The sequence below is a fragment of the Cucurbita pepo genome, chromosome LG09 (assembly GCF_002806865.2).
Source record: "Cucurbita pepo subsp. pepo cultivar mu-cu-16 chromosome LG09, ASM280686v2, whole genome shotgun sequence".
NCBI lineage: Eukaryota > Viridiplantae > Streptophyta > Magnoliopsida > Cucurbitales > Cucurbitaceae > Cucurbita > Cucurbita pepo.
This window is the reverse complement of record NC_036646.1, coordinates 1,972,691-1,985,781: the sequence shown is the minus strand read 5'-3', so window position 1 is coordinate 1,985,781 and position 13,091 is coordinate 1,972,691. Positions and strand designations below refer to the sequence as shown.

The 13,091-nt window shown below is 35.5% G+C and overlaps 1 protein-coding gene across 2 annotated transcripts; it reads right to left on the bottom strand.

Annotated features, from left to right (window-relative positions):
• Positions 1-27: 27 nt before the first annotated feature.
• Positions 28-11,479, bottom strand: LOC111801315 (DExH-box ATP-dependent RNA helicase DExH5, mitochondrial-like). 2 transcript variants are annotated; one of them, XM_023685261.1, is made up of 20 exons: positions 11,048-11,479; positions 10,210-10,364; positions 10,033-10,120; positions 9,494-9,736; positions 8,668-8,763; positions 7,569-7,757; positions 7,319-7,478; positions 7,114-7,244; positions 6,244-6,411; positions 5,887-6,159; positions 5,412-5,606; positions 3,933-4,136; positions 3,707-3,776; positions 3,458-3,606; positions 2,361-2,666; positions 2,018-2,077; positions 1,735-1,887; positions 1,485-1,595; positions 584-1,130; positions 28-284 (listed from the first exon to the last, which is right to left on the bottom strand). In XM_023685261.1, the coding sequence occupies exons 1-19, from the start codon at positions 11,369-11,371 to the stop codon at positions 663-665; spliced, it is 3,543 nt and encodes a 1,180-aa protein (XP_023541029.1). In that variant the 5' UTR covers positions 11,372-11,479; the 3' UTR covers positions 28-284; positions 584-662. The 2 variants fall into 2 exon arrangements, with proteins under 2 accessions (XP_023541029.1, XP_023541030.1); XM_023685262.1 differs by having other exon boundaries at positions 28-278.
• Between the last annotated feature and the right edge of the window lie 1,612 nt (positions 11,480-13,091).

Below are 13,091 nucleotides of genomic sequence, written 5' to 3'. Positions count from 1 at the left end.
TTTTTTTTGTAATTGTATCCGAAACACTTTTTATTTATTTACGAGTAACGTGAATAGGGTCTATAAATTCATATACAAAATAATCACATGTAAGTTCCTGAACCGAACCTTGCAGAATAGCATCGCTTTCTCCATCTCTGCACACACATGACTTTTCTCGTCCTCTCATTATTCAACTCCAGTGCCTTCAACCTCAGCCCTATGATCGATCCAAGTTCCAGCCAATGAATGTTCTTGTATTTTCATGAACAGCGAATTCTGCTCCTCCCTCTCCAAATCTGTTACTAAGGAAAAAAATTACCTAGGTCACGTGATATAGTTATTGCAAGAATATCAAAGTTTGCCAGNAGGTGTAAGGACCCAACCATCTTGAAAAGGAAGAATAGGAAAAGTCACAGACTGTGTAAGGACCCAGCGTCTTTAAAAGAAGAGTCAGGAAAGATGCAGACTCTCTGCTGTACTGTTGCATCTTTCACCCCTCCTCACATGACTGTTTATGGGGACTACACATTGTTTNAGTTTTTTTTTTTTTTTTTTTTGAAGTATCTTCATGAGATTAGGACAGTGAACTGACGAGCAATACCTGAGCTTTCATTGGTTGTGCTCTGTCTTTACTGCATTTTCAAACTACGCTGCCGTTAAAAAAGGTGGAGATGAGTGACTTAGTTATGATCCTTCTTGTTCCTTTTTAGCATCAGAGACATTTGATTGATATACTCGTGCCCCAACCGAGTTCCACCCATCAAACACTCAAGAGCCTCAGCTGCTGCGTCCTTTTCTGCATTCTTTTTGTTGGTACAAGGTTGTCCCATAATTTGCAGTCCATTAAATTCCACAGTTGCTCGAAATTGATTGTTCTTCAATTGCATAGTCTTGTAGGTGGGTGCAGCATATCCAGCCCTCGTTAGTAATGTCTGGAGCTGACTTTTAGAATTGTCACCACCAGGTCGACTTTCAGTTCTTGAAACAGAAGTTGGTGCCGCTGCCAAAGTAGTAGATGCCATGGAGGGCTGCTGAAAGATCTGGCGTGCAAAAACGAATCGACCTTCACACTGATCTTCTGAAATAAGCAAGCGTACAGCAGATAGGAGCTCATGGTGGGAGTGCAAGTCCATCTTTGGATTTAGTAGCTGCACATTGACCAGATCAATGAATAGAAGCACTTAGTATTGTCTAGTAACATTTCACGTTATGAAGTTCCGTTTCTATATTTTTTATATTTTAACAACATACTGTAAAGTTTGACCCTTTTTAGTGGTTTTAATTTTGGTTGAGATTTTAATAACTTTTAAAAATTGAAAGTAAATTAAAGATGTTGTTACTTAAATGAATTCATTGTAAGAGCTATAAAACAGAACGATATATCATATGGAATCTAAATTAATTGTAGTAAAAAATTTAGTTAGAGAACACATTATCAACTAAAACTAAGAAAACAAAAGCAAAAAGTCCTATCAACACACGACAAACGATATTCCACTTACTTTCTTCTGTATAAGCTCTTCAAGTTTCAATCTTAATTTCTGATACATCTCAGCTACATCAGGTTTCATAAAAAATTCCAAAAAACCGCTCAACATTTTCAAGTGTCCATCCTGCATGAACAAGAGTTCACGTATGATGGTTGAAAAATAATTGGAGAAAAAAAAAGAAAAAAAAAAAAAAAGAAATGCAGCAGAAAAACAACTGCAAAAAGTATTGCAGGAGAAAATGTTGATTCCGTAGAATACTTACATGATCACCCTTTGAGATGTTTCCACCAAAGAGAAGCAGCATTGAGTCAGAAATAGCTGTTGAATCTCGAAGGAAAATAGAGTTCACTTTTATCTTCTCATTGAATACTAGCCATGGATATGGAATCCGCGACTCTCGGGCGTTGACCGAGTTCTATACAGCAAAGTTAAGATGGTACTTAAAAGGGTGATAATAAGTAATTGTAATAACTTGACTACATTTCTAGTCAAAAGAAAAAATAAATGCATACTACAAAATACTAGCAGTTGAACAACATGCTTACCGAATAGAGAAGCACCTGGCCATCCTCCATAGTTTTGAGAGAAAATGACTTCTCGTTATGCTGTATGCCATTAATGTTAGTGAACACTAAAAATGTAATGAAACGAACAAGGTGACATCATATTTGGGAGCAAGCACAAAGAAGTTATGCTTGAAGATGATTCGGCCAACCAAATGATAATTTATTGTAATAGGGTAATTTTTTTTTAGTTCTGTTGTAATAGAGTTACTTGACCTCGACAATGGAAATAACAAACGATAAATGTATTAATTTGTTTGACACAAAAGGATTAGAAACAGGAAGACCAAAGGTTGGTTAAAATTAGGTAAGGACAACAACATACCACAATAGAGCAAACTCCAGGATATAGGCCATAGCAAATAACTGCACGTATGAGATGTTCATCAAGACTCCAAGCATTGTAGGAGTCCAAGTACCCATCAACCAAGCCAGTATCTCTAAGCAAGGAGAAAAACTCCTTCCTCAGTGAATCAATAGCCTTCATTGATTGTACAGAAAGGAAGTTCTTCCAACAGAAGTCATATCCACCAAAGTTCCTCTCTGCTTCTTTCCATCCCCTATAAGCCCGGATGATAGCAAGGTGATCACTATGATCTTGTGAAAATTGGGACTTTGCAGCCTCTGCAGCCTTAAAATAAATAAAACAGAATACATTAATGAGGGAACTGTTTTTATTTCTATTATTTTGATTGTAGATTTATATGGCTTGTCGTTAATTTTCAATTCTGCAAAAAACTTTGTATTCAGTAGATGAGCAATATTGAAGAGGAAGAAGATAAGACATCACCCTATTCCTTTATCCTCTTTGTTAGGCTTAGGGATTCCTCATCCTAAAGGCTTTTAGGCTGTGTTATTCCTCTTAAGATGTTTATCTGATCTCCTTGTTTACCATTAAAAAAATGATTGTGGTTTAAACCGAAAGAACCTCCATCAGAACAGTCGCTGTAATAGCAAAGAGAGTTTTTTTTTTTTTTTTTCACTTCGACTTTAGTTTACCCTGAAGGGAAAACCTACATACTGAAGCTATAAAACGCCAAACACCTACATTCCTCAGCTTTTTTGACATCCTCTTTTGAATAATTACTGTCAGCCACAAGTAGTCTTGAGGGCTTGAGCTCTATATACACATAAAAGAGTTAGAGGAGGTTATTATTATCATTATTATTTGGCTAAGAAACCATAGTTCCATTGATCAAAATGAAAGAATATACAAGGACATAAAGTACAAACTAGTCCACAAAAAGGAGTCTGAAAACCTAACTACAGAATTGGATTTCAATCCAAAAGAATAAGACCAAGCCTAAGTACTAAATGCCCGAGGCATTAATAAATTCCAGGTAACATAACGAATTTGACCTGTTAAAAACTAAAGCAAATGCAAAGCCTATAATATAATATACCATGAGCAAGCACACTTACATCCTTCTTCTCCAGTGGCATTAGGAAAGGGTCCCTCACACTGAGGCCAGCAACAATGGTCAAAATTGGATCCAAACAATTGAGAATAGCACCTAATATCAACATCTTTCCCAGTTTTGGCTCCATTGGGAGCAAAATCAAATAACGACCTGTCAAAAGCACTGAATGAGGTCATCTGTTCCATATTACAAATTATACGAGGCCATAGATCCTCAAGACAGAAATAATAAATTAAACCCTACGACATACCTAATACAGTAAGATTTTCATTCTCATCAAATGCTCCAATGATCTTCAAATATTCAATAGCATTCTGAACCTGCAAACAATAGTTGACCAAAAATCATTCCAGCAAACATGAAAAAGTAAGGTGGATAAACATGCAAAGGGGGATCATAGACAACGAAATGTGGGATTTAAATGCATTAACTTCATTATTTGTTTCCAGATCAAAATATGAATGAAAAAGACCAACCGCTAGGGGCTCTGGTGACTGCAAAGCCCTAGATAGAAACTTCGATATACTTCCAAGCTTTAGGCTTTTTATTTGCAAGCAGAGGGACTGTAAAGGTGTTCTCAAAATTTCTGCCAGCTGATACTCCGCAAAAGCATTAAACACACACCTAGGGTATAGATGATAACATTCGCCTGGTTGAACACGGCCAGCCCTTCCTCTTCTCTACAAGGTGGGAAGATAAAAAAAATCAAAATTAACAGACTATAAAAGATTTGAAATACTTGAAATATGTTCAAACCTCCGCGCATGCACACACAGATCTCATTGTCATCCATGGTCAAACTTTTAGAAAAAGGATGTATAGACAAGGAAAAAGAAAGTCAAGACATGGAAATGACATGGCAAAAGAAACCCCACGCCCGGAACTGTGACATATTTGATTGCAGATTACATATATTTCAGGAATAAAGTATTGGGCAACATGAAGCTCTAGGCCAGATATACAAGAATTATAACTTTTTCCTATTTATGATTGCTTCCAATTACTAGCATTCGCTTTTTATCTTGTTTCTTATTCCATTATACTATGTGTTCATTAGGCCGTCCATGTTAAGCATATAGGTACAACCAGGTCATTGTAAACCATGAAGGCAAAAATCCACAGGTCATCATAATCAAGCCTTTTATCAGATTACTCTCTTTCATATTTGTCTTTTAATTCCTGTATTTCGTGTATTTGAAATAATCTGAACTTGTAGCAATGTCTTTTAGTGGTCTTTTGTCTGTCTTTTGTAAAAATCGAAATTTTTATTACTATTTTAATTAAATTTCTGATGTGCATGTATGTGTTTAAATGTTTTAAATTTATATGTATTTTCAAATATTCCACGTCAAAAAGTGACTGTCAGTAGCTCAAGCCTCTTGAAAAGTGGGTCTTTCCCAAGTTAAAAAAGTTTAAGAAAGAATCATCCTGATACTTGGTTAGGTTTGATTAAAAAGGATATTTCTGAGAACATATTCAGATCATAGGTTAGCAATTAGTAAAAATAATTTAAAAGCTGGAAACATAAGCATGATACCTCCTATAATTCAGATCAAATAAATGAAGTCACTAAATAGTATCTACTAATAAATAACCAGCCTCTCGGGTACTAAATTTAATGTTATAATGCAGCCTTATTAAGTGATTGGAAACAATGCTCTGGCCTCTGAGGACAAAAAAGGATTAGTTCCAATTTTATTGGAGGCCCCTAAAGGGCCAGAGAAGGATTAGTTAAAAGAATAAAAGAAGGCAGCCATCATCCAACTGTCTGCAAAAAAAAATCCCTCCAACAAAGGAGAGGTGGGAAAAAATGCATGAGTAAAATAATTGGAATATCAATCATACATAGAGAAACATTCAAACAAAAAATAGAATGGAAATCCCATATGGTTCCTCATACATGCTAACATTCGAGGGAAGTGACTCATATCCTTAGCAAGAGAATATAACCTTACTTGTTGAGCAGAAACCTTGGATATCCATGAGGGAAGCAAACAAGAAGTGTTATTTAAAGCATCATACGATGTTTCTTTTGCCTTTCCACAGTCCAGAACATACACAACATCGTTTATAGTGATACTTGTCTCAGCAATATTTGTTGCAAGCACTATCTTTCTCATTCCCTTGTCAGGTTCGATAAATATTAACCTCTGCAGACATTTAACATTAAAGTTGAAGTGTTGATGGATATACAAATTTGGGAAATAAAATTTTAGAAAGAACGAAGAAAGAGCATAGAGTGTAGAGGAGCACATTCATGCATTCACAGTTCCACTCTCAATAAAGATGAAAATTATTGGCTATGTCATGCAGAAGGAAAAGAGCATATCATGCTAACTAATATCTCACGCAGACAGGAGAGGGGAGAGAGAGAGAGAGAGAGAGAGAGAGATGTGGCAAATCAAATCATTCTGTTTCCACAATCATTACCTGCTCTGAACTGGCCATTGAACCATGGCAAGCCAACAACAATACACGAGTTGGATCTCCTAATAAAGGGTGAGACTGAAGTTTCTCTTTCAGAGAACTGATGTCATCCCACCCAGTCATAAAAACAAGAATAGCTCCAGGTATTTCACTCTCACATATGCGGACTAGGAGATATTCAATGAGATTAAAACCAAGACAATCAGGATTCCAAGACGATAAAGACTCCTGAGTTTGAAGACTGTACTCCTTAAAATCAGCTGCCATAAGTGTTTCCTAATAACAAAAGATTCAAGTGGGGAAAAGTGTTAGCAGATTAGGATTTTTAAAAGTACTAGAGCATCCAAAAACTTTGCATACCTGAACAGAGGAGGCAATCTGGGTTTTCCTCTTTCTTGGTGCTTGTTTGCTCATTTTCCATGTCTTCTCTTGACCATAATCATCTATTTGATTGTATGGAGTTAATCTGTAACCCGTCATTTCTAGAATATCCTCCAGAAAATGAGTTCGGACAGGGTGTGCGAATCCCTAATGCAGACCAAAGGAAAGGACTCAGCGCTGCATTCAACTAAATTTCCAGTCTTGAATTGNAAAAAAAAAAAAAAAAAAAAAAAAAAAAAAAAAAAAAAAAAACAAATTGAGGGTTTTGGAATTGTTCCATATTCATCAAAATTTCCACTTATTATCCAACTCAAACAACCAGACATTAAGAAATATAGCCTTTTGAGGGTTATTAACATCTAAGAAATAAGTTCAACTCTTTAGTCTGATGACCAGAGCTGCAATTTCCAAAATGGCCACTTCTCAAGTTAATCTCACAAAATGCCTCTCTCTGGGAATGAACGGATAGTTCCTCTCTAACAAAAACATGAAGGTCTGAAAATAATTGCAAAATAACCTTAATATTGAGTTCCTAAAAACTGATTTGCCAAAAAAAAAATAATAATAATAATAAAAACTATCAAACAGTCCAAGGTTTGAAACTCTGCAAACGATGTGATTTCACTTAAATGGATCAATCTCCTTTACAACTATGCTCAATCCATGGAGTTAATAAAAATGTTTTCAAGAAAGAAGCAATAGATAATACAAATCTAATTATTAGTTACTGGAGCCAAGCCTGTAATCTTTCAAACTCATTCATAGAGGAATAAGACTGAACGGCAGGCATGATTCCATAACATTGAATTCTCTTCTCCAAAAGAATAACGAACTTCATATTATTATTACCGGAATGTGAATAATTTGAGCACCGCCAAAGTAGGATGAGAAAAGTTCAGCATCTAAAGTTGCACTCATTAGAATCAACCTCAATTCTGGCCGCCGAGGAAGGAGATCTTTCAGGACAATAAGCAGAAAATCTAGAATGAAAAATATATGGAATGAGAAGTTATAGCTTCATAGACCAAAATCACCTATATGAATTACTCTTCACCTTCATTCATTCCACGTTCATGGATTTCGTCAACAATAACATGAGTTATGCCTTTCAAATTTCTATCAACCAACAATCTTCTCAACAAGATGCCCGTGGTACAAAAGAGTAGATGAGTCTCCCTCCCCTTTATACCCTCCAGCCGCACTTTATAACCAACCTTGATTAAATATATGAAGAAATAGAAACTTTATCATAATCCATGACGTTAAATGGCAATGGTTTTGGTTTGAGACTTTGAGCGGCTTACAGATTCACCCAATTTCTCCCCTCTCTCAGAAGCGACTCTCTCAGAGACAGACATAGCAGATATTCGTCTTGGCTGTGTACATACGATGCTGCAACCAGCTCCACGAAGTGATTCTACTTCTGATTCCAAAATGAATTGGGGAACTTGCGTAGTCTTGCCACAACCAGTTTCACCTGATATAATAGTAACCTGCAGAATCCAAAATCCAGCAGTTACAAGGCAAATATACACTTGAAAAATTATTAATTTTGTTTTTGCAGTATACACCAACAATGATACCTCATAAAATAATAACAAAAAAATAGAACTTTGGGCGTAATAAATATAAAAAAAAAATAGTAATAACTTTTCACATAAAGGCAGATCTGACAAACAAATCTAATATAATATGGGTGAGAAGATGAACCAATATTCTTTTTCAAAACCATAATGTGAAAATAGCTTTCATCAACATATATATTTTGAAGATGGTACAATAGAACTGAAGTTTACGAGTTATTCTAAAAAATACACAGATTAGAAAATTTCTGGATTATTAAACAAAAATAGAACAAAATTTTCAAAATGGTGGACTTTTTTAAAAATAACAATAGAGTTTCTTTTTCTTTTCCATTTAACAGAGAAGGAACTTTCCAAGCCCATCATATCATCAGAAGAAATAATAACTCTTTTGAAAAGATGTATACAGATACAAACTATGGATTACAAGGGACCCATAAAACACCACGGAACTTCTAGAGAAGCTCTCCAAAGAAAGAGTAACTAATTTATATTTTAGAAGTTATAATAAGAAACTCCAACTAGAAAATTGAAGAGATTATATCCCAAAAGTATTCAAGATTCCATTCCTTAGTTTGGAATGGTTTTCTCATCCTCTCCGTCCAGAGATACCAACAACTGAAGAAATGGAGTTGATCCAAAGAACCTTAGCCCTTCCTCTAGGATAGATGTGTTGTACAGGGTAATGAACTGCAGCTTTGGCTACTAAATTTATGATTATGAGAATGCCATTCCATGACAGCTTATAATGAAATGACATGTTAGCATGCCACAGCAAGTTAAAAAGACATGATATATTAATATATAGAACCATGAGCACCTGATTCTGTGAGATTGTGGTCAATATTGCATCCTTCTCCTTGTAAGCAGGGAGACTTTTCCGAAACTCCAGCATTTCTCTTCCTTCAGGAGATGACTGATTTTCCAAAGTAATGTATGAAGCAGAAAGTGAATAAAAATACCAGAAAAAAAAATCAACATTATGTGCCATGAGAAAAATGACTTACAACCTAGGTGGTAACCATATCTAAATGTATACTGTATTTATCAAAAAAAAAAAATCTTCCAAAAAATATGGATGTGTGCATAAAACTTTTTTCTAGCTAAAAGATATAAATGTATCTACACAAAAACTTTTGTCTAAATGTAAAATCCCACTAATTCATCACAACTCATTTCAAAACGAGAAGCCTGCAAAGTTTAATTTGACCTCGCAAAAAGAATTTACATGTCATTATTCAAATCATACGAACTTATGAACAAAAAATGGAATTTCTTTAACAAGTGCACTTATAAGAACTCTACACTGTCAGATCAAATGTTCACCAATACACTCCAGTACTTCCTAATTTAACTAAATGCTGTTTCATGCATCAAATAGACCTCAAAGTCACTTGTTTTCTCAACTATAAAATAAGCTCTGTGTAACCTTTTGAGTACTACAACTATATTTATAAGATCAAACGCAAGCATCTTAGAGAACCAAAAAGATCTTGCACAAGTATTCGGCAAAATTTGTAAGAGCATCATGCTAGTCATAGACCACACAGAACAGTCAAACCTATAATGTAAGAGTTCAAAAAATACTCAACCAAATGAAATGCTTTGAAGGATATCGATAACAGATAGTGCTAGGGAAATTGGACCTGCCGAGCATGCTGTTGTTCACGCAGATGCAAACTTCTTCGCCGAAGAATTTGTTCCATCACAGCCTTACTAGATGCTTGTAGCTCAGGTTGCTCAAAAAGCCCTTCATCTGTAGCAATGCCACCACTGCTAATTGATCTATAGTCAGAGATATCTTGAAAACCTTCAAACCTAGACTTCTGAGAGAGAAACTCTCCCAGATGTTCATCTACTCTTCTAAGCAACCAAGGAGGCAAAGAGACCTGTTTCACATTCAAAAAGCTTCAATTTCTAGAAAAATATGCACAAAATCAGACTACGGAAAAGTAAACCCAAAAATTGTACATTTTAAAACGAGGCACCAATACAACTGTTCATTTTTGTGATGTAGATGCACTACATCATAAATTAACAAGAAGCTGGCAACGATGCAAACAAAAATATGGCTTCCATGTGAAGAAAACAGAGGAATCAAAAAACTACGATAGCTAGCATGTGCCGATGGCTTCTAAAATATGTGAAACAAAAATGGGGTGTATAATGAAACAACACTTAATACCTCCCTCAGTGGACGCCGATCATCCAAATCAAATCTGTAGTTCGGCAATGGGACCTTACTAAAAACCGCAACTTTGGCATATAGATGGCTACCAAGAATGACAACCAGAACATTTAGAAAAACAACAATCTATTTTAGTGATAAACACATTGCAGATTCAAAGAAACCAAAAGTTACCTAAAAAGTCCCATGCTACTCGCCAAAGCAGCTAATTGCTCAAAATCATGTCTATCTTTTTTTTCCCTTGAAACTACCTCTTGCATGTCCTTGTCACGTAAGAGTAATGCCAACTTTCTTTTCCACAAATCAATATTGACGGCAGGTGAAACACCCTGTAAATATTTCAAGAAATTATCATACAATCTTGTAAGAAAGTAAATAAAAACTAGAAAACGTATCAAATCAAGGTACATGTTCACATACTACATACATGCAACACGATTATATGTACACGCATTTGTACAAGAAATAGTTTTATATCCATTCAAGAAGAAAGGATCATCTACTCTTAGAGGTGCCAAAAACAAGTAGTGCCAATCAAGAGCTCTAAACAGATCGACCTTTGTTTCTAAAATTTAGTACCAAAAACAAGTAGAAACATTTACATGTACTTCTAGACGCGCCAGTCAAATATCTTGATGGTATCAAAAAGTTTATCCAACATTTCCTTGGTTAAGAACAATGATACAACAAGTAGTCTACTCAATATTGTCACTAGCAGCCCGACTTCAACATGGCTTTATCTAACGAACGCCATAGCCAGCAATCTAAATCATCCATTAAATAACCGAGATTGCGGAGCCGCAATTTTTCACATTGAAAACAGAACAATCGAGGCTTAAACTTCAATAAAAAAAAATTACCAATCCAGAAAAAAGAAGCCTCAATCCAAGTAACGAGAGAATATTAGGCTTTAATTCAAATACACGCAGTCATTTCACATAATTGAGAATACGCCGCTAATCAACTTCTCGGCCATATAAAACGTAAACACAGCAAAAGAACAAAATCTCACCGATTGATTCGAAAACTCAAAATTACAATCCTGACTCTCGACCGGAGCCCTATTGCGATAGGCGGAATCGAACAGTTCCTGAGAAGGAGCGTGCAGAGAAGGCGGAGCAGGAGCCTCCGCCTGGCGAATCTTGCAGTGAACAGCGGAAACAGTAGGGGAATGATTGGAAGAAGTAAGAACGAAGCGGAGACGGAGGTGAGGAGGGACGTAGACGGCGGCATTGGAGGAAGGAGAGCGGTCCTTCATTGCGAAATGAGGAAAAGAATGGGAGGGTTTTGGAGGTTTGGAGAATTGAAGAGAAGGAAGAAGATGAGGATATGGCATGCGAGGGAGAAGAATGAGAAGCTGAGAAAAATGGCGGCGGAGGAAGCGGGAGACAGTGAAGAAGGGAAGGAGTAAGACGAAGGTCTGAGCATTTGAGAATGAGGCGCGAGTTCGTTTCCTGAGTTCGGTGTAAAGCCGAAGTCGACCCTGCTCCTCACGAGTCCTCGATCCGACGTGGATTTTTTTAAATTATATTTTACATAAATCTTAATTAATTCATTTTTTTTAAAAAAAATAAATTTATTAGACTCCAAATTATATTAAACATAATAAAATAGACAAAATAATAATAATAATAATAATAATAATTAAACTCGTAATCGACCTTTTATTTTCTTATAATATTTTTGACAGAGAATAAGTTAATTTATTTATAATATGGTATTTGAGGAATATATTTTAATAATTAATTATGAAGTATATCTTAATTAATATTTTTCTTTATTTTTTGGAGTGGTTAGTAGTATATTTTATCTTGGAATTTGATTAGCAGTATATTTTATTTTATTTACAAGATTTATTTCTATTTCTCATTCTTAACAATACCCTAATATATTTTTTTAAATATTTTCTCAGTAAAAATAAATCAAATTGAGTTAAAATATTGTATACTCGAAAACAATGAAACATCGCCATAATAAGGTTTAAAATTGCATTTTAAGAGAACTGTGAAAGAAAAGATTCCTCAAAAATNAAAAAAAAAAAAAAAAAAAAAAAAAAAAAAAAAAAAAAAAAAAAAAAAAACTTAGAATTATATCTCTATCCAGTAAATTATCATTCAATTATCTAACCATGTAACAACTCAAGCTCACTGCTTACAAATATTGTCTGTTTTAGTCGGTTACATATCGTCATCAGCCTCACAACTTTAAAACACATCTATTAGGGAGAGATTTTCACAGTCTTACAAGAAATAATTTGTTACTATCTCCAACTGATATGAGATCTTGCACGCCAAGGTCGCATTAGTAACTTTGACTATCTTTATATCGCTAATATACCGAAAAACTTTGCAGAATTAGGTATACCAAACAAATCATTCCGTAATCCATTTTTCTAGATCTTCGAACTGAGCTAAGAGAAAATTCACTTTTTTTAGTTTGATAACGTGTGAGATTGCAAGAACTCGAGCTCTAATCTCTCAGTCGATCGAGATCGGATTAAAAAATAAAATAAAATAATGCCATGAGAAGAAAAAAAAAAAAAAAGTAATTTGGATGATATAATTAAGTGTAAGCGATGCATTTCCAGCAGCGGCAATACACATTTTATTACAACAAAGCTACGTCGTATGCATCTCTTACATCCAAACAAAATCCAAAAACTATTTAATTTTAATTTTTATAATAATTCGGACCGCTACACCTCAATTCCCCGCGCTGCAACGACGTCGTTTCACCTTCCCCCACTTCTGCGCTTACAAACTCCCTTTACATTTTCTTCTCCTTTTCAAGCCACCCCCATTGGGATTCCTCCGGCGAACGCCGCCGTATACGGTGGCCGGAGACTGCATAGCCGCGGCGGAGCGAAGAAGGAAAGGAAAAAAAAAAGATGGGTTAATGGCGGAGGAGAAAGGGGGGAACTATGGGGGTTTATAAAGAGGGAGAAATGTAGGGTTGGTTTGGGAATTGTTGGGCAAAGGGACGGATCGGTCAGGGCATGTTTGTGGGGAATGGGAACAAATTCCACTGCCCGGAAATCGAGGGGCAGGAGGGGAGGG